This window comes from Lepidochelys kempii, chromosome 18 (assembly GCF_965140265.1).
Source record: "Lepidochelys kempii isolate rLepKem1 chromosome 18, rLepKem1.hap2, whole genome shotgun sequence".
In the NCBI taxonomy this organism is placed as follows: domain Eukaryota; kingdom Metazoa; phylum Chordata; order Testudines; family Cheloniidae; genus Lepidochelys; species Lepidochelys kempii.
In genome coordinates this window covers 13,992,655-14,017,255 of record NC_133273.1, presented here as the reverse complement: position 1 = coordinate 14,017,255, position 24,601 = coordinate 13,992,655, and the positions used below count along the sequence as shown (strand labels likewise).

Below are 24,601 nucleotides of genomic sequence, written 5' to 3'. Positions count from 1 at the left end.
TGTCAGTCCTATTAAAATCTTCATGTGGGCTCAGCACATATTTTATTTGTAGAAGAATATTGTAATATGTCTTATCAGTGTAATCCCTGAAATGTCTGTAGATCCTCCTCCACCTCCTTTCATTGCCTCCCACGATGTCATGTAGAATCCTGAGCCTCTGAAAGAAAATCCGTAGGCCAAGGGCTTTTATCCTTATACTGTAACATGAATTTCCAAATAAGCTTTGAAGAGTCATCCTGCTGTGAAATCCCGGGGCTCTTGAGCTTTTCGTTATTGAAGTGCCCTGAGCTTTTGTGGGTTTTGGCTCTTCCTTTAATATTCCTCCTTGCACCCCTCCCTCCACTTAAGTCTCTTGCATCGCTGCTTATTATGAACTTTATTTAGTAGGTGTGTTCCCTTATGACTGTATCTGCCTTTTCCTGACCTGCTTCACGGAGGCCCTACAGATGTATTATTTTTTGTGAGGTGGTGATATGAACACCCATCCTGATCTTATGTCCTTCAATGTAATTTATGAACACTCTGGCTGTGCAAAGACATCCATATTGACTGGGTCTGAGGGTCAATTTTCATAACATTTCTTGCTGCAGCTCATGATCTGACTCTCTTGGTTTTCATTTTATGTCCCTAAATGCTTTGGATAGCTGAATATGATTTTTATTTCTTCTAGGTATTATCAACCCAAAGAACCCCAAGGAAGCACCAAAGTCCTTCAGCTTTGACTACTCCTACTGGTCTCACACCTCAGTAAGTTTCTGAATGCACTGTAGCAAAAACTACTGTTTACCAGTCAGACTGGCTTGGATTGTCTCCTGACACCCCATTTCAACCAGCTGCTCCTATTATGATTTTATTGTATTTTGAGTGATACAAGTTCAGAGCTCTGTCTCTATGTTCTAGCTTTTTTCCATCCTGGGAATGTGAACGAGTAAGGTCTGGGGGTCTGAGAACATAGTCTGGGTGTGTGTTTGAAAGAGGAAGGAGGGGAAAGACATAGAAAAATGTGTGTGTTCAAGCAGCTGCAGAGTGGAATTTGAGCCACAAAAGTAACTTTTCAGTTCTAGAGTAGCAGCCGTGTTAGTTTGTATTCGCAAAAAGAAAAGGGGGACTTGTGGCACGTTAGAGACTAACCAATTTATTTAAGCATAAGCTTTCATGAGCTACAGCTCACTTCATCAGTTCTAATTTCTGTTGGACAAAGTGCAGACTTGGGGGGAGGGGAGAATCTGTGGCACGGTGGGGGGTGAAGTGAGCTGGATTCCAGTGGTTTATCAGGAAGAGGCAGAGTAGTGATCCATATTTCCTGTAACTGTAAAAGCAATACATTTTTGTCCTCTAAGCATTCTGCCCCACCTCTCCAGAGAGCTAGATCTGAAGTCTTGTTGACTTCCAGTGATTGTTTTATAGCAGAGCTCTACAGTTCTGCATTAGGTCCCCTCCCCTGTTTTCTTGAAAGGTGGAGAAGGAGATTATCCTTTTTTTTTCTCTCTCATCAGCTAAACATCAGTATTTAGTCTGGCTGAGGGGAAGGGAATTTTGACATTTTTTGCACTGGTTGACACCCTCAGATAATGTGTTCTTGACCAAAGCTTAAACTTATATCTACAGAGCTTTTAATGAAACCTCTTACTGAATAAAGCAGTTGTGAAGAAACCATACAATTATATTACATTGATCAAGCAGAGAGGCAAAAACACCATAAGCACTATGTAGACTAAACCCTAATAGATGAAAACATGACTTTTATATCCACAGCTTTTGCTGTCATTTTAGGTCATGCACATCTTCAAGAAGAACTTGCTATTATAAAAGTTGCAGTCTAACATTAAAATCAACCAGCACTATTACATCATGACCATTCTTCAAAAAAACAAAAACAAATGCTGTCAGTGCCCACTGCTATGAGGGGAGAGAGAATATTTGAGTAATCACTAAAAGTTTCAGAGTAACAGCCATGTTAGTCTGTATTCGCAAAAAGAAAAGGAGTACTTGTGGCACCTTAGAGACTAACCAATTTATTTGAGCATAAGCTTTCGTGAGCTACAGTTCACTTCATCGGATGCATACTGTGGACTTTCCACAGTATGCATCCGATGAAGTGAGCTGTAGCTCACGAAAGTTTATGCTCAAATAAATTGGTTAGTCTCTAAGGTGCCACAAGTACTCCTTTTCTTATGGCTAAAAGTATATTCCTACGAAAAGTGTTCTGATTTTACACCATCAATGTAATCTTTTCTAATTGATGCAGCAGAAAACACTTAGTCTCACTTGTATAATATGTTGCGTAAAGAAAACAGTTGCCAAATAATTGAACAAGGGCTTCTCCGGCTGGCCAAGGGAGAAGGGGAGCATGTCAACAAAAGGGGATGTTAATATACACGGTGAATTCTGTTAGTCGTCTTTTTGTGTCCTAGACCTTGTGCATGGTCTTGGGTAGAGTCAAGTAATTGGATGCCGATGTCTGATCCCAAAATACAATGATTTCTCATTGCAAGTGACAGAACTTCACCAGCTACAAAATGGAGGATTCAGTTCTTTGTTCAGAAAAAGTCTTAGAATAGCCTCTGAGGTTGCATTCCAATCTGGGTAATACACCAGTTTGACCCCATTTAAATTGCACTTTTTATAGTACATTCAGCAAGCAAAACTCTATCTTGATCCTTCTGATTAGACAGTTATGGTGCTTCCTCTCTAGGGCCTTTTGTTGGCTTCCTGTTGTAGGAGTGTAGTAGGCTTTTTTCAAAGTCAAATCTTTTACCCTTGGATTCAGGCCTTTTGGCATCGTACTTTCCAGAGAAGAAAACAGGCCTGAGAGGGGGAACAGCTGCTTTATTTTGGGATCTTGATTTGATTGTCTGTAACCATACTGCCCTCTGCTAGTTTTGTCATTAGCCCCTCTTTGTTCAGCATCATGGTTTCAGAGAACTTAATCCTGTTGTCCAGGTGCTGTACTTTTCCACAGTGTGTCTCTATGTTGGTTTCCAGTTTAGTCAATTTATTAAAAATCCCCTGAATGTTTTCCATAGAGGAGTTGGCAGAGCAAATAACTTTGGAATTGATCTGCTCCACTATTGCTTAGACTGGAAAATGCTCTATCAGCTGGTGCTGTGAAAGAGGCCTTAGACTGAAAGAAGTCTTGATTATTTTTAGTGGTCATGGCTGGGATCTCCATATTCAGCATAAGGATTTTGAGGCTATATTTGCTTTCTGTCATTCAGTAAAATAAACAAAAATCAAACTTCTCACATTGATTTAACAGGAACAAGATTGTTCATGCTTCCACTTGACTCTCAAGCAGAGCTCTTGATATTTTCCCTCCCAAGTACATTAACGCCACACACTTATATTTTAGAAATTCTAAGACCTTTTAAAATAGTGTAAAAATTTGCTAATTTGTGCACACACAAACAGTGGCCTCCCGTCTCTGCACAGCTTTAGTAATAGATGAGACTGTAGTAAGTTCTTCTGTTAATAGGGCTTCATTGTTTTACATCATGCTGAATTTTAGATAAGCACAATACAAGTGCCTAGAGAGGCAAAATATACATCAGATAGTAAAGTGTTATCAATACTAAACTATCGTTGCCAAAATGAAATCGTTTTGTTACATTGTCCTGACTCTTGCTTTGTTCACCTATTTGCTAACTTGGAAATGTGTATCAATTCACAGTGGGTTTGTAGTCATTAATACAAATTTTAAGTTGTACTGTAATTATAAATTTAGATTGGGATTTAGAAAATGGAATCTGACAGATGCAAAACAGGTTAATTCATTTTCATGGCTTGTTGAGTGGTAACTGGAACTCAAATGCAATTTTCACTCTCCTCCTCCTCCTCCTCCCCCCTCCCCCCGCCCGAAAATGCTGGGTTTTTTCCCTCTAGGTCCCTGTCCAGCCTTAACCCATCTGAGATTTTCTGCCCCATCTCTTCTTTGTTCACTTTGATCCTCTTTTTAACTCTGTGCTTGTTCTCCTTTCTTATACACTCAAAATACTGTCTCTGGGATTTTGCACAGAACTTCTTCATCAGTATCAGCAGTGGTAATAGATTGCTTCCCCACCAGCAGATTGACATTGCCTAAAATAGTTGTTTTCATTCTGCTTCAACAGGTAGTGTCTTTGGAAAACCGGTCTGTAAGAGAAACACCAACATTACCTTCCACTGGGGGTTGATCCACAAGGTTTCTTTAAGTGTGGAATAACTCTTAATACCTTTCTGAATTTAGACCTTAGGGGTGGGAGTAGAGGGCAGTATTTATTCTCTTTTCATCTTTGCAGCCTGAAGATCCCTGCTTTGCATCTCAAAACCGTGTCTACAATGATATTGGGAAGGAGATGCTGTTACATGCCTTTGAGGGCTACAATGTGTGTATCTTCGCCTATGGGCAGACTGGAGCTGGGAAATCCTATACCATGATGGGCAAACAGGAGGAAAGCCAGGCAGGCATCATCCCACAGGTAACAAAGCCTGGGCTGGGTATTTACTTTACAAAACATATTTAAATGTTTGCTAATGTATGATTTGTTACCTTGCAGTAATGGTTCACAAAGAACCAAATCTTACTTTCCAGGAGGGAAAGCATCAACCTTGGATCTGGTGCAGTCAGACTTGACATAGGCTACCACTGCTGTCTAACGTGACTCTAAAATCATGTTTTCTGTCCATACTTGCAAGAAACCAACATGATACAGCACAGCTTGGTTGCAAACATACTTCTCAACTGTTTAAACTTAGCTGTTTCTGTAGAATAAATGGGGCTTATATCTTGAGTGTAGATTGTTCAGAGGATATATAACTTCTTTTATGTTTAACCTCTACCTAAGGCAATTAAAAAGAAATGTAAGAATGAGTGACTCAAATTTAAGAGAAGTAGAAAGAAAAGGAGTACTTGGAGACTAACAAATTTATTTGAGCATAAGCTTTTGTGAGCTACAGCTCAGTTCATCGGATGCATGTAGTAGAAAATACATGTAGTAGAAAAGTAGAGAAATTATTCCAAAGAGAACAGTTCTACGGAATTTAAAACCAAGAACAAAATACTCTGCCCTTTGTAATTCTTCCTAAAAGAAAAACAACTCAGTAAAGTAATATAAATGTCTGATTCCACTGAGTTTCCTGACTTTTGCCCTGATTGTTGACAGGACAGTACAGGAATACTTATTCAGTAAGAATCCAAGAGGTGGTGTCACTGATGAAACTCTCAATAGAGACAGGGGTCTGGAGAATCTGTCTTGTCTTTCCACCGTGGGAAATGAATGTCTCATTGTCTTAGCGGTGTGTGTGTATATATTTACATATAGATTACCAAGTGAGAAATAAAATAGGTAGGAATGTTGAGATACTGATTTGTATAAACACACTAAATTAACCCTATCCCCAAAAAAGCATTTATTTTGAGACAAGTTTTAGTCCATGGCAACATAAAGAGCCTAAAAGAATGCTCTGGGAAATTTATGGCTGATAATATTTCATTAAGGCTGTACCAGGTGTGTCTAATGTTCAAGATGATATAGCTGTTGGCTGCATGGTGCTTTTGCCACACCTCAGCTCCTCTCTCATGTTGTCCTAGCATTACTGATATGTTGTGTGCATGTTTTGGAAGGAGTTTTCCCATTAAAGTGGAAAGTGGAGATTGGGTTTCAGCCTCAATAAATAAATTTGCTGAATAGTCTGTCATCGTCCTGCTATAGGATCAGCAGCAGGAGTTACTGGCTCTATGCCCCAGGTATGAAATGGACAACGGAAAGCGTTGCTCTCTGCTAATGGCTCAAACCTGTGCAGTCAAATGCATAACAAGTGTTCTGTTGCCACTAGCGGTGGCGGCACGTAGGTTAGATGTAAATGTCAACCACATGCTTGGGAAACCGTTACTCATAGATGTGTGCTGAGCATAGTTAATAAGGAATGTTGTTCATACATCTAACACCTTGTTTTTCTTCTGTGAATTTAACATCTTTTTGAGCATAACACCTGAAATGGGTCCAAAGCCTTTACACAGCAACTTGATGTTTCTTCATTTGCTTTTTCCACTGTAAATTTGGGGATGCTACATTCATCTTTCTAGCTCCCTAAGGTTATGCAAATCAAAAGCCATGTTAAAAACTAGCTAACCAGAATATTGCTCCTGTTATCTACTTTAGGTTCTTACAACCCTCTCCTCCCCTACCTCCAGTTGCATCTTGTTGAGAGATTATACCACAGAAGAATAAAACCAATTAACTACATAGAAGGGAAAGCATTATTTCTGTATGAAATTTACTCACTGGTTCCTCTGCCTTCCCTGCACAAAAAAATACGCGGGGGAGCAAAATTGTCCTCCATGCACAAATCATAGAATCATAGAATCATAGAATATCAGGGTTGGAAGGGACCTCAGGAGGTCATCTAGTCCAACCCCCTGCTCAAAGCAGGACCAATCCCCAATTTTTGCCCCAGATCCCTAAATGGCCCCCTCAAGGATTGAACTCACAACCCTGGGTTTAGCAGGCCAATGCTCAAACCACTGAGCTATCCCTCCCCCCCAAAAAAACTGGGGGGGGAGGGTTGAACCAGGAGTGAGAATGCATTAGTGCAGGGGGTGGATTGCACGGGAGACATGAACAATTATAGAATCATAGAATATCAGGGTTGGAAGGGACCTCAGGAGGTCATCTAGTCCAACCCCCTGCTCAAAGCAGGACCAATCCCCAATTTTTACCCCATATCCCGAAGTGGCCCCCTGGAGGATTGAACTCACAACCCTGGGTTTAGCAGGCCAATGCTCAAACCACTGAGCTATCCCTCCAATTGTAGTCTGTCATCTTCCACTTTCTCATGTTCACTAGATTCCCCTACCAGCCAACCTCTGACACATCTATGTGGAGGTCTAAAATAGTGATCTCTTAAAACCATGCACTGACTTAACTGTTCAGAGTGTGTGCTCCTAAAATCTCCTGGTACTCTGTCCACACTGCCACATATCTTGCATGCAATGGCTTGTTTAGGTACTGATGCCTGTGAGGCCTACTTCTACCCTCTATCCTTTTCCATACTCATGCTTCCCCCCCATGCAGTCCCAATTCTTCTAATGCATTTCCAGGTACAACATATGCTGCTCCACTATTGGTAGCTTCATTTGTTACCTTAATTTTAAGTAAGCAAAATACAAGCCTCAAACACAGCAGAAACTCTCCTATAGAGTCTGTCTGGGTAGCTTCAGCATCCTTCATATGAAGTTACTAGCTGATTTTAAGCATCTACTAGTTGCCTCAAATCTGATTCCTGGAACTTTGTCAAACCAATGGACTTTGAGGATTATTCTCCTAAAAATAACCATATATATAATATAGCCAGATGGGAGAAGATTTCATATTTTTAATCATCTCATTCTCTGGAATTTATAATCTGTTTTTCTTATTTCAGTTGTTAGACTGTCATTTTTGTATTGTGGTGCTGTTGCTGTGTTGATCCCAAGATATTAGAGACAAGGTGGGTGAGGTAATACTATTGGACCAACTTCTGTTGATCGAAAAAGATGAATTACAGAGCTTTTTCTTCAGTCTGGGAAAGGTTCTCAGTGTCACTGCTAAATACAAAGGTTTCAAAGTAACAGCCGTGTTAGTCTGTATTCGTAAAAAGAAAAGGAGTACTTGTGGCATCTTAGAGACTAAATAAATTGGTTAGTCTCTAAGGTGCCACAAGTACTCCTTTTCTTTTTGCTAAATACAAAGTGGAACAGTTAGAGTTAACAGGTTGCAAAAGACCTATTCAAGGTGAAGTGGGCAGTTAACACCTCTGCAGTTGCAGGAGAGAACCTGCTTCAATGGAGGTGGGGGGATGACTCCTAGTTGTCATCTACCACCCCATAATAGAACCCTTATGGGGCATCATTAAACAATTATAACTCCTACTCAACAGAGATCCCATCCACTTGACCTTGAAAGATCTCTTGCCACATGTTAACTACTTATCTCTTCCATCTTTTATTTAGTTCTGACACAGAACGCCTTTCCCAGACCCAAAGAAAAGCTCAGTGTAAGCTCAAAAAGTTCATTTTTCACCAACAGAAGTTGGTCCAATAGACTAATAGAAGATATTACCTCTTGTCTTACGGACCTTGTCTTTCTATTTCTTATGTTAAGTAATTCTGTTTTTGTATTGCAGATTAATGTTAAACTGAGGAATAGTTGATGAGAGAAAAACAAAAGGATTGAATACTAGTGATTGGGGATGGGGTTTAACTGCATTTTTACTGGACACTGTTCGGTGGTTGTCATGAAAGTGGCTTTTGGAGATGGGAAGGGTAGAAGGAGAACAGATTGAGTCACAGTCTGATATTTGCCATTGCTCACTCATGACTGCTGTCTGACTCAGGCTTAATCTCTCTCTAGCTGTGTGAAGAACTGTTTGAGCAAATCAATGACAACAGTAATGAGGAGATGTCCTATTCTGTGGAGGTGAGTACACTGGTGAACTGAGGCACGTTCCTATTAGTGGGTATGAGGCTGCTGATCTGAAGAAGCTGCTACATCGTTGGTATTGTTTTCTACTTCATATGTTCATGAACACTCAACTCTTCCCCTTTCTCACCTGACACAAATGTATGAACAAAGCCTTTCTAAGCTAAACTAGTCTTGTATGAATGTTAATGCACCTTCCCTGAACTCTTTGGGTGGTGAGTAAAAGGTGTGAATTATAAAAGCTAGCCTTATAGCCGCTTTCTTGGATTCTGGGCCTGAAAAACCTTAATGAACTTGCAAACATTTTACCACTGTTGGTTGGGAAACCTATTCAGTGTTTTCTCTCTTAATTGCCTTTAGTCATTATTTCAGTTATTATTTAAATGTAGGCCTAGTTTAGAATATCTGATGTTTCAATCTTACGCAGGAATCTTCTGTTAGCCTGCTACTGGGGGGTGCCATTCTCTTTCATAAGTGGAATGGGGACACAGTTGATGCAGAATATATACTAGGGGGAAAAATGACAGGAAGAGAATGTTATAGCCTGAGCCCCAACTGGCCAAACTAGCCCTCTGTGTTAAGTCCTAGAACAAAGGCAATTTCCAGGCTACTAGCCAAGTGAATGTGCAGGAAGATCTGTACGTTCGTAGTTGGCAAAGGATTAAAATGTGGACTGTAAAAATAGCACTTTGGTTGGCAGATCTGCTCTGTGTGTTTAGATATAACTGCTCACTTTCCAGACAAGTAAGTGTATTCCTGTTAGTCCCCAAGTCAGCACTGTTAAGAGATCATCAGCTGGATTCTCTTCTGGGTCACACAAGATTTTTGTAACCAAGTTCTGACTGCAGAATCTTTTCAGACTGGTGATGATGGGGTAAATCAGAGTGCAGTTTGAGTCTCAGCTCCCAGAGTGAGATTGCAGGGCATTTAGTAAAATGATCTTTTAAATGTGTAAACTAAACAAATTTAACAGCTAGTCATTGAGACCACATTTGTAGAACTCAAATCCATTTTTAGTTAGTTTTCAGAGCAGACCCCATTTTAAGATAGTCAGTTCAAAAAAGTCAGTTACAGGTTGTTACTCATAAAAATAATTTAGAATCTGTTTGCACAAGGAATTTGGTTGAAAGTGTCAGAACTTTGAGATGACTGTCTTCATCTGACTTGGTCCAGAATGTTTAGAATGCCCTCTTCTTTTCAGAAGCAAGGTGGGCTAGGGTAATATATTTTTTGGACCAACTTCTGTTGCTAAGAAAGACAAGCTTTTGAGCTCATATAGGGCTCTTCTTCAGGTCTCGTCTTTTCATATAGGTTCCTGAAATCCTTTTTAGTAACTTTCTCAACCCATCTTTCTCATTTGGGGTCAGAGTATGCAATTGGGGAAAAATGTAAAAACTCTAAAAGGAAAAATATTTGCACTGATTTTAATGGACCAGTTAAAATAAAACAGAATAATGTGCTGCAAGCACGGAAATAAATCAAATCCAACTTAATTGTCTTGGTTTTGTATCCATTTATTTTAAGTAAGCCGATGACTCCAATTATTAGTTTTTAGTGAACTCTAGAACTGTGAAAAGGTTACTGATTTACAGTCAGGAAGGTTGGTCAGTTTAATAGGTTTTAAGGCATTGGGTCATTTTGGAACTTGAGCTTAATCAGAGGGTGGGAATGTCACTGGGACAGCATGCTTAATACTTGTGAACATACTTTCAAACTGTTTTCGCTATTTGATGCAAGAGTGGATGATGAGTCCAGAGAGCTGTGCAAGGAAGCCAGAAAAATGATCTTCATTGTGATGGAAGGCTCTGAGAGTGGACATGGGACAAACTGGGTGGGGGAAAGGCTAGAACTGGGTTACAGAAATTATTCTGTAAACGTTAAAATAAACGTTTACTTGTGCAACAGTGACCCACTTGATATTTTAAGTTCTTTTGTCTGTTTTTTGTCCTGGTTTAGATATTTTGGGTTCCTTTTTGTATTTCTAAAACTGTTGCTTCCATCTGAATTCTTCCCACCGAATGAAAGTGAATAATTTACCGTTTCATTTAATATCTTGGATGTTGAAGTCACTAAGTATCTGTTAACATGGGATAAGCTTGGTGCCCTGAGAAACGTGCCAATTAAAATGTATGCCTTAAAAAGAATTTTAGCTTTGTAATTGTGCTGGAGTTAGTATGCAGGTCTGACATGTAATTATTGTTGGCATTGTTATCTGCATTGGAGTTTTGGGATTATCTGGCCTGCAGAGTGTGTTGCTATAAATACTAGAGAGCCAAAAGCGGCTCCTCAATTAAAAGGAATATTAATTTAAACTTTTTGTTCTGGGTCCAGAAGGGAGGTTCCCTGAAAGCAAATTGCTTTCCCTCCCCTCCAGTTAACAAACATGATTGGACATTAAGCTCCATATTCTGCTGTATCTCAAAGATATTTTACTAACTCTCCATTTCATCATGGAACCTACAAAAGTAGTGGATTTTAATTAGGTGGCACAGTTTCTGGAAAGTAAGATCCGCAGCACAGATACTAGTTTGGACCAACCAGATTGGGTGTGGTTGTGTGAAGGAAAGTCAAAGGAAAAAGTTGAGGAGAGAAACTGCTGTGGATAGTGTGAAGCTTACATTGTAGACCTAATGTGGGCTTGCTCTCACCACCTCCCCATGAGTGTGTCAAGCTGCCACATATCATAATTGTGATATAACTGAAGGACTCCTTCCTAATGGTGGTGCTCTAAAATTCTGCAGCACTTCTCTCAACAGAAAATGAGGCCTTCAAGACCTGTAAATTATCCATGCAAATCTATTCACAGGTCAGTTACATGGAGATTTATTGTGAGAGAGTCAGAGACTTATTAAACCCGAAGAACAAGGGGAACTTGCGAGTGCGAGAGCACCCTCTGCTCGGACCCTATGTGGAGGACCTGTCCAAGTTAGCAGTCACCTCTTATACAGACATTGCAGACCTCATGGATGCTGGGAACAAAGCCAGGTTGGTTATGATGTGGATGTGCACTCAGTACCAGTTGGGGGGGAGGGTTTTTGCGCCACATCTGGCACCATGACATATAGTGCCAGTTTTGGAGTCCCCTCTAGCTCTTGTCATATGTGGAGCGAGAACTTGCTTTAAAAATTGCTAAAATAATTAAACCTAGTGTGAAAATACACTTTGGTGCATTAATGCAATTTAGAGGTAAACACTAATTTGTATTATGAAATGGTTTCACATGTCATTTTATTGATGTCTTATGCTTGCAGTAGCTTGTGGTAAAATACACTAGTAGTTACAGTTCCTTCTGGTAACATGCCTTTTAATTCTAGCTTTCTCTGTATACAAAAATACAGTGATAAATCGGTTAAAATAAAATCTACTTCTAGCCCCCCACAAGGTGGCGAACAAGAAAGTTGGCCTGTCAGCCATACTCTGGTTGGTTAGTCCATATAGCAGGCTGTGAAGAGAGGAAGGGTGATGTAACTGGAGGCTGGTACAGAGGGAGGAGTGGGGGTAGCATTAGGGAAGCACAGGTAATTGTGTAGATTGACAGTACTCAGTATAAACTGTTGAGAACTAGTTGCAGCATGGAGCCTACTGATCATTTAAAAAAATGAATGTCTGACTTTATTTTTTAGGACCGTGGCAGCTACAAACATGAATGAAACGAGTAGCCGCTCTCACGCTGTGTTTACGATTGTCTTTACTCAGAAGAGACATGACACAGAAACTGACCTTTGCACGGAGAAGGTAGAGGAGTGAGGAAAACTGACCATCACCTTAATTCTGCTTTCAATTATCTCATTTTCCTGGGGGTGGAAGTAGGAGTTCTCTCATCCTGATGTACTATCAGTGGGGGAGAATTGGCTTATAAGCCATATTAACCCTGTCAGAGCCCTTGTATTGCTGTTTTTTTGCTGGGCTCTGTTCCTAAACTGTGTTTGAAGTAGTGGCTGAGATGTGGGAAGCAGGAATGGCGAAGATATAGAGGTGGCGGGGTGGAGAGGGGGAAGGAAAATAGACCAAGCAAGAGGAAAGATGGAATGAGCTGGGAAGTAAAATTTCCTCCTGCTTGTATACAGAAGCTTCAGTGTTTCTGCTTGGCCGGGCCCAACTAATTCTTGCCTCATTAAGTATCCTCTGCAGTCTCTGTCAGGCATAAGCCTGCTTTAGCAGGGATGTAGTGATACTCAGGCAAAACAAAACAGGTGGAATTTGCATGTGAAAAGTAAGTACATTGTGTATGAGTGGAGATGTTTGGCCTGTTCCTTTGGGTACTGGAAGAGCAAAGAGGCTCTGTATGCAAAAGTGACTATATAAAAAACGAGCCATCTTCACATATCTGTTCCCAGTGTGTATTCTGGGTCAGGTCTGTTGCCTGTGCTGATAAAACCCAAGCTTTCTCTCCTGAATTGTTTTGGCTCTTCAGGGTTATGAGATAGTGACCTGCATTCTATTCTGCAATTGTCCCAGTTCTTTATTACTGATTGACCACATATAAATATGGATAAAATATAGCATGCCTTTTTCTTTCTAGATCCTAGGTTATTTGCAGCACTAGCAGTTAAATTATCTTTTGACTCAGTTTGCTCTGGAAGTCCTTAAATGCTTAAACAATATTCTTTCTTTTAGTTATTTTTCAGAGTGTAGCTGCACTTTAAAACAGAATGTATTTATACTAATGCAGAAACAACTTTGTTTCTCTGAAATTGATTGCCAATGAAAACAGTACAGCTGTAGAATCTGTAGCAGGCTATAGTGATTTTGGACAGTAGATTACTTCATGAATCATGTGGCATCAGAATTATTTTTCTCTTGCTCTAATTCCACCAGAATTAGTTCTGACTATTGCTGTGTTTCCTCTTTAGGTTAGCAAGATTAGCCTTGTGGATCTAGCTGGGAGTGAGAGAGCAGACTCAACTGGTGCCAAAGGGACTCGATTAAAGGTAGTGGGATTGCCTTGGGCTACTGTTGTATGGGGGAGGAAGGAGAAATGGTGTATTATCAGTCTGATGTCTGAGGATGCTCTTCTGCTTATTAAGTAATGAACAGAGGAGAAAATAACTAAAATAAAAATATAAAAAATTCAGTCCCATCAAATATCCAGAACTTCAGCCCCGTTGATCATTGATGCTGTGGAATAGTAAGAATTTGATTTTTGTTTAGTCTTTCTGTGGCTGGTGTAATGGGTATGTTACAATAGTCCTTTGTTCTTGAACACATTAGCTATTGTGTGAAAATGAGATCTCTTCGGTATGCTGTCAAGAACCAAAGAGGCCCCCTATTTTCAGAGACTGATTGTTTATTCAGTTGTGTGATTATTCTCATATTGGGATACTTAAAAGAAAAACATAACACACTGCATGAAAATGGTTGTGGGTTTGGTTTTAATTCTGATATTTTAAAGTATCTAACTTTGCCTTCACTAGTATGTGTGATTTTTATATGGTGGGTGTAAGGGTTATTTCTTCATGAAGTAGCTTGTTTTACACTGGTAACCCATGTTTTGGTCAAGCTTTAGGTGATGATAAAATTAGTGGAGGTACCTGTGTGAGAAATGTGTGTTAAGCCCCAGATAATCATGGCAGTGTGGTCACAGTAAAACTAACTTTACTGTGAATCTAAGACATCTACTTTCACAATGACACCTGCCATGATCTCCAGCTCCTTTTAGTCTGGACCAGAGTTCCTGTTTGAGTAGTGTGAATCACCACATCAAATGATTGTCTTTCCAGGAAGGAGCAAATATCAACAAGTCTCTCACAACACTGGGCAAAGTAATTTCAGCCTTGGCAGAGGTGGTAAGTACAGTATTGCATCTATCTAGAGGAAGTTGTCGTCTTTACAAACCTTTCAGTGCTTGGTGGTAATCTGGAACTGCAAGAGACCCTATAGTCCAGCAAGGCCCTTCCATCTACTTTGCTAACCTCAGTATTTGGCCTAGCTGAGCCTTTTTATTTTATTTATTTATTTTTTGATAGTTACATGCAAGGTTGTTAATATCTACTAATCTCATAGGTTCTAGTGCAGAACAGTTGCTCACAGTAAGACAGGAGCATTGATTTACTTAGCCGGGAAGAAACCTTGAAGTACAAATGTTTGTAGGCTTTTGCATAAAATTTGTAAGAAATAAAGCAAACAGAGTACATGTTTACATACTGAATTTTGTGATTTTATTTTTTTTAAAAAAGAAGAAGAAAAAAAATTTTTTTTAATTAAAAGAACAACTTTATACATCCCGTTAAGAGTTTCCTTGATTTGAATGATAAGGGGTCGTATGCAGTCATTTGGTCTCTGGGTTATTCTACTGTAAAACTGAAATTTTTATCCTGATGTCTAAACTGCAGGAAAGTATCCTATAATCTAAACAGATAATCACAATATAGTATAAAAATGTTTTCTTTTTACTTCTTCCATTGCAGTTGCAATGGAACAGCATGTTGGGAAAACCTGCTGCTGTGCACTTAAGTTACAGAAGATTTAACCTTTGGGACAGTCTGTCTGGACTTAAGTGCTTTCTAATTAATTTAAATGTTTTCTGGGAGATTCAATTCTCATTCATTTGGTTCTTCAGAAAAGCAATATTCAATGCATATCCTCCAGCCTAACAATTTGAATGGTCTATTCTGTCTTGTTCAGACACTCATCTTGTGTTCTTCCTTCCTCTTCCTTTAATGCTTTCAACTTTAGGATAACTGCACCAATAAGGTATGGTGGGGCTGAGTAACCATGAATGTTAAGTCCTAGTAGAGTGATGTAGAGCCAGATGTGCTTCACCTAGGAAACCAAGAGCAGGGATCTGTCAAGAGCTTTCAAGACAAATTGATTTGAGTTGTAGACTGAACTTTACTTAGTGAAGAGGCTTATTGGCGTGACCATGAAGTAATGAGGAATATCAGTACTAAAACTCAAAATAAAAATGTTTTTTTAGAGTTGGGGAAGAAAGAGAAAAATGCAGGTGTTATGAATGTTTAAGAATAAGTAAAATTTTATAGCACATCCCTGCTCCTGATTTGTGGGTGACATTTTTCTTAGGAATACTTAATATCTTAATGTCTTTGCTTACTACATGTGATCTCCCAGACTTCTTTCCTTCACACCAAAGGATGCCTCACAAGTTGCTGTTTATGCTAACCTAATAAAATTGCCATGGAAAATTACAAGCCTTGATATGCAGTTTTTACTCATTTTTCTTGTCCATCAAAAGGTTACTCACCTGAGGCAAGTAGGGGAAAATTTTTTTTATAAGGCTGGTACTCACTCCTTTTGTGTAGTAATCATTACCTTTTGAGTGTTAGTAAGGTGACTTTTACATAACATCTATTCAAAACTACTATTGCACAATCAAATCTTGTATTAGTGTCTTGTAGAATTAAACTTTTGGCAGTACTTGCAATTAGGTATATATATGCTAATCTCCCTCCCTGCTGTCTTGCACATGTCAGCAGATGACAAAGTACCCTGTTCTGCAGAGCTCTTTCATGGGTGACCCCTAATTGCTGCTCATATATCAAAATCAAGTTGGGGAGCTAAGAAGGGTGGGGATGGAAAATATTTACAGTGGAATTTGTAGGGAAGTCTGTTGCTTGCCCACAAAGGAATCCTTCTTATAACCTTTTATGAAGATTTTGATTGACAGAATGCTTGAAGACTTGGGGAGCTATCTGCATTGTGAGCTTGTGTTTTTTGTTTGAACAGTCCCCAAATCCTGCTAACCTGTAGCCAGGTACAAGGCTACTTAAAAATCAAACAATAAAACAAAACACCTTTTGTTTCTAATTTCATTGGCTCAGTCTTAGTGTCCTTTTTGACCTCTCCGTTATCCTCATGTTTCCTAATAATCTTTGCATTTTCCTGAGTCGCTTATTAAATGTCCTTCTATCTGTGTCCCTCCAGCCCTGTCTTTTCCAAATTGCTTCTCTGGCTTTCCAGAAAGCATAAAGCCCTACAACCTGAAAGAGAAAGTGAGTTTTAGCTTGAGAGCCTTTTTCTTGTGTATTAAGATTTATTATTATCTAAATTTAAAAATCCTGATACTAGTGCTGGAGAATTTAACCACTGTATAATAACTCTTCCTTTAAGGAGTATTCTGAGTAAGACGTGGGCTCATTATCCTTTGCATTCCCACTGTGAGACTGTCAGGAGAGGTTAAAATTGCAACAAATAAAATATTTATCCTGGCTCATGGAGTGTTAATTGCAATGGCATTTAACATCCAAAGGAAACTTTAGTTCTGTGTCCAAGTACAGGTTACGTGGAATTTTTGTTAATGATCTAAAAGTCAGTAATGTTTCTATGTGGAAGCAGGGCTGTTTATCCTGTTTAGTTCCTTCACCTGTCCATTTATATAAATATTTATCTTATGCTTTCCAGTTAGTTTCTGATTGTACTTCAAATTTGATTTTAAAAAGTAGCGTTTGAAAACACTGCCTAGATGGATCACTATTTGTGGCCTGCTCTGTCTCTGGTGGAGGACGGATAATGCAGCCAAAGCACTTATATTGCAATTTATGAATGAAGGAAATAACAAAACCAGAAAAGGAGTACTTGTGGCACCTTAGAGACTAACCAATTTATTTGAGCATGAGCTTTAGCTCACGAAAGCTCATGCTCAAATAAATTGGTTAGTCTCTAAGGTGCCACAAGTACTCCTTTTCTTTTTGCGAATACAGACTAACACGGCTGTTACTCTGAAACAAAACCAGAGAGATTACAGAATAGCAGCCGTGTTAGTCTGTATCCGCCAAAAGAAAAGGAGTACTTGTGGCACCTTAGAGACTAACAAATATATTTGAGCATAAGCTTTTGTGAGCTACAGCTCACTTCATCGGAAGCATGCAGTGGAAAATACAGTGGGGAGATTTTATATACACAGATATATTCTTGACCTCTGATTTGTGTCCATCAGAATTATAACATTCAAAAACCAGTCAGAGAACACTTCAATCTCTCTGGTCACTCGATTACAGACCTACAAGTGGCAATTCTTCAACAAAAAACTTTCGAAAACAGACTCCAATGAGAGACTGCTGAATTGAAATTAATTTGCAAACCGAACACCGTTTATTTAGGTTTGAATAAAGACTGGGAGTGGATGTGTCATTACACAAAGGAAAACTATTTCCCCATGTTTGTTTTTCCCCCCCCCCCACTGTTCCTCAGATGCTCTTGTCAACTGCTGGAAATGGCCCACCTTGATTATCACTACAAAAGGTTTTTTTCCCCTCTCCTGCTGGTAATAGCTCACCTTACTTGACAGGTTTCAGAGTAGCAGCCATGTTAGTCTGTATCCGCAAAAAGAAAAGGAGTACTTGTGGCACCAATACCTGATCACTCTAGTTACAGTGTGTATGGTAACACCCATTGTTTCATGTTCTCTGTGTAAATAAAATCTCCCCACTGTATTTTCCACTGCATGCATCTGATGAAAAGAGCTGTAGCTCACGAAAGCTTATACTCAAATAAAAATCGGAGAAAGTAAAGTAGTTGGGCAGAAATATCAAAAGTAAGGAAATGGAGGAACTACATTTACAGTTGTGTGTGGTTCAGTTTATGATGATGCTGTTGGTAGTGTTCAATTTTCTAGTCCTTTGTTTGGCTCATAGCGTTAGGATGACCAGATAGCAAATGTGAAAAATCAAGACACTCTTTTTTTGGGGGTGGTATGGGGGGTGGAGGTGTACTTGTGTATATAAGGCAAAGCCCCTAACATCTGAATGGTCCTGATAACATTGGGACATCTGGTCACCCTATGTAGCATCCTCTGTCTTCTATCCCTTTAGAGTTTATAGCTCTTTCATTTCTCATTTTCCCTCTTGAGCTACTCTTCTAATTACATTTCCCCAACCTCTCCTTTCTCTGACCCTAAAGTTCCTTTATCATCTTCATAGTCTGTTTATATACCTTTTTGCAAAGGTCAGTACGGTATCCCTCCTGTAATATTGTGTATGGAATCTGATATATGGCTTTACCAGCCCTGTTGTCCAGCATCTTAATAATTTTCTCTTCTGATGTGTGCTCTGATTCTCTTGTGTGCATAGCAGCCCCCTTCAACTGCTGCCAGACATTGACATGATCACCCCAGATTCTTAGTCTAATCAGCAATTTGCAGCCTGCGACAGATTAAGTTCCACTTCTTCTTCCAACCTTGTTCTAATTGCATTCAACTTCCTACAATAAACTGCATATACTTTTCCATCTTCTTGAAAGATTAAAGCATCTAAGAGATCTGTTCAATTATGATTTCTACCTTTTGCCTAAACTCAATTTTTCATTTTCCAGATACTACTACTCAGTAATAAGTGTGTCGTCTTTTTTGTAGAGTAAAAAAAAGAAGAAGACAGACTTTATTCCATACAGGGATTCTGTGCTAACGTGGCTACTTCGGGAAAATCTAGGTATGACTATTCTGACTATGCCAATATTCAAGGGGAATTTTTCCCTCCATTTTTGTGTGTTTCATAGCCATTTTCTGCCTCAATCCGTTGTATGATATTGGTATTAAATATGGAAGTATCTGTTTTTAAGTCATACTGTTATTGTTACAGCTGTTTCTGGGTTTACTCTTTGTGTAATTACTGCTTTGTGTAATTTTGTTGAACACTCTGTAATATGGATATTGTTTAGGCTGGGAAATACTGACACTCAAGAATATACTTATTACAAGGTGCCAGTGCAGCTTCATTTAGGACCTTGCTTGTGCATTACAGGTGGAAACTCCAGAACTGCCATGGTTGCTGCTCTGAGTCCGGCAGATATCAACTATGATGAAACGTTGAGCACTTTAAGGTACTTTAGCCTCTCATCTGGAGTGGAAATGTTTGGCTTTCAGCTAAGGTATCTAGGTGCACATCCTTCCTATTGTGAAATATGCGTTAGGCAAAACTGAGAGCATTCCAGGGGACTACACTGTGTACTGTAAAATCCATCATTCTAAAGTGAACCCCAATCCTGTGGCAGAGGGTGTAGTTGCTTCACTTAATCAGGTAAGTTCAGTTTGACCAGTTCCAAGTTATCTGTACTTATAGATGAGGATGAAATTTCTGTCTAATGGTGCAAAAGAGAAATAATCTTATGCATGAAGAGAACCCAGTTTAAAATGGCTTCACTGGTAAGTCCTAGGCCTGATTTTTTCAAAAATATTTGAGTACCTAGACTCCACTGAAGTTTTAAGGAGTAGCTGGAGCTTAAAATCTTTCAGTGTGGCCCCTGCTCCTTACTCTACACACTTCTGAGGTAGAGCTGCTTGATTCAGTATATTGTTGGAGCCTGAAAAAAAGGCAGGGCCTTGTATAGGACTGTAGAGAGTGATGCATATGTCCCATGTAAAACCAAACACGTATGTCTTTTGGCTGCTTCCAGATATGCAGATCGTGCAAAGCAGATCAAATGCAATGCTGTTATCAACGAGGACCCCAATGCCAAGCTGGTGCGTGAGCTGAAGGAGGAGGTGACGAGGCTCAAGGATCTCCTGCGTGCCCAAGGGCTAGGAGATATTATTGATAGTAAGTGGATTAAGCAGTCCAGGCCTTTCCATCATGGCGCTGTGCTCTGCTGCAGGAAATAAACAAATTACCAAGGCCCTGGAACTGGAGAAAGCTGGGCTTGTGTGGGAAGAGGGTGTAGCCATTAAATTTCAGTACTTCACAATTTAATTTAATTTTTCACTTTGCTTTGGTGAGTCATCTCTATCCCCTTCTGTAAATAACAAGTCCTAGTACCTTTTTATGTTACTGCTACATCAGATTCAAACTCTGCTCCTCTATCTCTTGCTTGCAAAGAAAAGCTTGAGGATGCTGAAGAGATGGGGTTGTGAAATCCCTTTTGCACTAATCAGTGGTGATGACCCTTCCTGATTAAGGAGCAGCCTTGGGTGGGCTCTGAAAGACGTTGGCCCATTCTCTGTGAAAACGATGGTAGCTGTGACAAAGGGAAAAAACTTCATAAGGGGGACAGAAACCAGGGGTTCTCAGACTTTTGTATCGGTGACCCCTTTCACAAAGCAAGCCTCTGAGTGAGACCCCCCCCATACATTAAAAACACTTTTTAACATATTTAATACCATTATAAATGCTGGAGGCAAAGCGCTGGGGTGGAGGGTGGCAGCTCGTGACCCCTCCCGCCCCCTATGTAATAAGCTTGCAACCTCCAGTTTGAGAACCTCTTCCCTATCCCTTTTTTTAAGAATAACTCCCGTCTTGTTACCTTTAGTTCAGATACTGTTTAGTCCCAAGGAGGATGATAGTTAACCACTGTAAGACAAAACCACCACATAATTTGCTCTGCAATTGGAATAATAGCTTCTTGAAGGGCAAAATTTTGAGGAATGTTGGAAGAACTTATAGTGGGAGCTTGCACGTTATGTGCTGTCATTTCCCTAGCTTTGCCAATGCTAATACCACGTCTCAGGATACTAAGACAAAAGACAGGTTTCAGAGTAGCAGCTGTTTTTCTGACCTTCACCTCCAACACAGAAAACAAGTTAAAATCTTCCATGCTAAATTCTTTGAGAATTTGGGCTGTGACTTAATTCCTTTTACAGGAGCTGCCGTTAAGATGAGTGTTAATTTTTCTGGCAAACTGGTTTTTTCCTTTAGTTCATAGTAGAAAAATCTCTATGAAAATATATTTAAAGAGTGAATGTTGCATTTGTTTCTCTGACTTTCGGTGCTTATTTTCCTGTGAAGGGAAGACCCTGATTTAATCACAGGCAATGTGAAGTGTGTAACTTGTATGTATCTTCTGTCGTTATTTGTTCAAGAGAATGGATTAAGGAAAAAAACTCAGCTCAAATTCAGAAGTGTTCACATTTGATGCAGTCTTTGTTTTAGGTTCAAAAACAGAACTTTCTACTGTATTGGAACAAATCAAAACAAAAATTTTGATGTGAAATTGAAAACTGTTTTTGTTTTTTCAAATGCCAAGTATTCTCTTCCCTTCCTGTGTCACTGTTGATCCTGAAGTTTGATCCTTCTTGTATTTCCCTCTTGCTTCCCTTCAGTTGATCCAATGGGAGATGATTACTCTGGAAGTGGAGGCAAATGTGTGTATTGTGTGGTTCTATAGCTCTACTTGCTAATCTGCTTCTGCTGGGCCAGCTTTTAACTGAGCTTTGCATGCCAGCATTCCTCACAGGGAAATCCCAGACAGAGCAGTTATTGCAGAATCTAAGATTTCCTGAAAATGAAATCCATCTCCATCTTCCTTACTGAGCCATCCTTTGGTAAAAGCACAAAGTTGAAACCACTCTTTAATATGTCTATTGCTTCCTTGTTTTGGGGAGACTGAGGATGGAAATACTTCAACCTATTTTTTTTGTTACAAATCATGGTTCTGATTTGAACTTTTAGAATATTTTTTTCAAGTTCATAAGTTAAACCGGTTCCCTTCCCCCTGGACATATTTTCTTACCCAGAATGTGTTTTAATATTTTATATTTGAGAATTGATTATTTAAACTAAAGTAAAATGAAACCATAACAATTTCCTCCGAGAGAATGTTTCTTTGATAGCCTCTGCACATGTGTGGTGTTGGGTGCTCTGTGCTGATAGCAATCTCTTTGTTTGAACTCTTATTTGTCTTTGGTATCAGCATAGCTGCTGTCTAGAACAGAGATTTGTTTTCCTCTGGAGGAAGGAATCTTAATGTGAGGAAACTGATAAAGATTAGGTAGTAGGCTCAGAGAATAACATTCAGTAAAACAGCACTTTTTCTTTCTGACCTCACCAACTATTTCTATGAAAGGGAATGTACTTCCTTTATAATCCACCTTCAGAGAAATGTCTTGCTTCTGTGAATGGGGGAGGCAAGTCTCAAGCAGACTTTTTGTTTTGGACCTTGCTTATGCCCTTTTCAAAAGCCCTTGCTCACCCCAAAACAATACTGAATGGAAGAGATCTGTCTGAAATTTCCTGAACTCAGATACTGGTGGTGTAAAGACTCAGTCTGGCCTTCCTTTTTTGGTGCTGCTTAAAGCTTGTTGCCTAAAAATCTGTCATCTCCGTGAGCAGCTGCAGCATCACCCAGAAAAATGTGCATGATGTTGAGGGATAGGTTCTGTATGGACTCTGCAACAGCCAAAGTGATTGCAAATGCTACCTCCTTTGTCCCTTGGGAGTGCATGTGCCCACTGGCCTTTCAAGACCCAATCCTTCCTGCTCTGTCCTACCTGCTTGCCTCTACCTGGCGGCTCTCCCTCTTCTGTATTTTTCCGCTTCCTATATCTGCAGATGGCGGTTTTCAAACTGAGTTGAAGCAACTACTAACTACAGGCTAAATTGGTGTGAAATAGGACAGAAGGTTTATGTCGTCGGCAGGATAGTTCTGGGTGGGAAGAGAGAAGGAGTGAGGGGGCTCAGTGAGGCCTGAGCTACTTAATTGTCTAACATCTGCATGTTAGCAGTTTTTGACACGTGAGTGAAGGTTTTTGTGAGCTGTATTTGGCGTGGATTCAGATCAGAGTAGAAGGTCTCTGGATAACTTTTAATGGAAGGAAAGGTACACAAATGACCTGTATCTTCCACTTTCATAGACATCTTCAGGCCTCCTGGGTTTTCAGTATTTAGACTATAGGAGCTGCCTCAAACTTCAGGCATCTCTTGAAATGCTTCCCTGTGTGCATTCTAAGTCCTGATCAAGAGACTTAAAAGTGCCGCCTCTTCAAGCCTTTTGCACAGGTATCTGAGCAAAAGGGTAACCTATTCTCTATTGTGGATTCTTTTTTCCACAACAGGTTATGATACGTGATGGTATAAACATGAGCCCATGCTCCTATCACTCACCCTGTCAAGGACTGGATAGGTGGTTATAGCACCCTGTCATTAGGGATCTTGACCTACAGGCAGTTATAGTTACTCTTGTGCTCTGTGTAGCATCTCAGCAGGAATATTACCTTTTGGAGACTGATTCAGCAAATCATGATTTTTATTACTGTTTTCCTTTCAGATTCCTTAGGTATGAATTTGATTGAATTTAGCGGCTTAGACTTTTTGGCCCAGTAGTACACTTCCTGATAACTGGCCGTCTCTGTTGCCAGCCTTCAGCCCCACATTGCTCATCACTGTGACAATGCCCAGTTGTTGTTAGAAGGCTGAAGGTATCATAGGAATAGGGCAGGGCACAGCTGTTACCTAGATCAGGGGGATCCTTCTGGTTTACAGTGTCTTGTTGACTGTTTGACTTTGTTTTGGCAGGAGTTTACTGGTAACATTAGTTTACACTCGAGTTCTTGTTTACAGTTCTCAAGGACTGAATGGAACTTTTTATATCTCAGGGATATTTGTTTTAAAGGATTTGTTTCAGAACTGCCATCTAAAACTATTAATCTTGTCTGTGTTGCAGCTTAAATGCTTTCCTCTTACACTAGTGTTTCCTTCCTGTCTTCCTTTTTCCCTTTTCTCTGCTCCTTGTCTCTTCCTTTCTGCCTTCCCTTCTGTCTGTCTCCCAGATCTGAAAGATTTTCAGAACAATAAACATAGGTACTTGCTAGCCTCCGAGAATCAACGCCCTGGCAATTTTTCCACAGCCTCCATGGGGTCCCTCAGTGCATCTCCATCTTCCTGCTCTCTCAATAGTCAGGTGGGCTTAACATCTGTGTCCAGTATACAGGAGAGGATCATGTCTACACCTGGAGGAGAGGAAGCCATTGAACGTTTGAAGGTATGTACCATTGCTGACTGAGCAGAATGTAATTTTAGCTGCCTGGGAAGCTGTCTTCCTATGAAAACATAACCTGTGCCTTTCTATTTCTGACCTTGCACCCCAGAAAGTGCAGCTGGGTTGAACAAGTTGGGGAGTGGGTTCATGTATAAGCTTTTCATTCATGAAGATCTGGGCTTGATTTTGCCTTTAGCCACAATGAAATAAACTTGGCAAGAACCAACTGTATAATCCAAGTGCACACTTGCTGACAATCTTATGTGGTAACAGCAGAGGACTGAATAGCAGAGTAGCCTATGGGAGTTTTGGGAGACCTGTTCAGCATCTCCCTGAACCGGCCAATGCAATGAGCTTTTAAAAAAACCTAAATGTACCCAAACTAAAAAAAGAACAGCATAACCCTGTCACTGTTGTCTTCACCCTACCCCCACAGATTAAAATGTGAAGCACACAGAATAGCTTGCCTTATCCAGACAATAGAAGCCTTGTCCTAAATGTGTGTGAATTGAACAGCATCAAAA

The 24,601-nt window shown here is 39.8% G+C and overlaps 1 protein-coding gene across 11 annotated transcripts in view; it reads left to right on the top strand.

Annotated features, from left to right (window-relative positions):
* KIF1B (kinesin family member 1B) overlaps nt 1–24,601 on the top strand; it is a 150,054-nt gene that overhangs the window by 39,769 nt on the left and 85,684 nt on the right. For 3 of the 11 annotated variants that reach the window (XM_073316476.1, XM_073316475.1, XM_073316469.1), the window contains exons 3-15: nt 671–747; nt 4,278–4,457; nt 8,370–8,435; nt 11,245–11,423; nt 12,062–12,173; nt 13,292–13,369; nt 14,159–14,224; nt 15,114–15,131; nt 18,745–18,820; nt 19,133–19,211; nt 19,785–19,927; nt 21,424–21,465; nt 23,869–24,080. In XM_073316476.1, coding sequence (XP_073172577.1) covers nt 671–747; nt 4,278–4,457; nt 8,370–8,435; nt 11,245–11,423; nt 12,062–12,173; nt 13,292–13,369; nt 14,159–14,224; nt 15,114–15,131; nt 18,745–18,820; nt 19,133–19,211; nt 19,785–19,927; nt 21,424–21,465; nt 23,869–24,080 — 1,328 coding nt within the window. The remainder of the gene's footprint in view (nt 1–670; nt 748–4,277; nt 4,458–8,369; nt 8,436–11,244; nt 11,424–12,061; nt 12,174–13,291; nt 13,370–14,158; nt 14,225–15,113; nt 15,132–18,744; nt 18,821–19,132; nt 19,212–19,784; nt 19,928–21,423; nt 21,466–23,868; nt 24,081–24,601) is intronic. The other 8 variants (XM_073316479.1, XM_073316474.1, XM_073316480.1 and 5 more) reach the window with 5 other exon arrangements.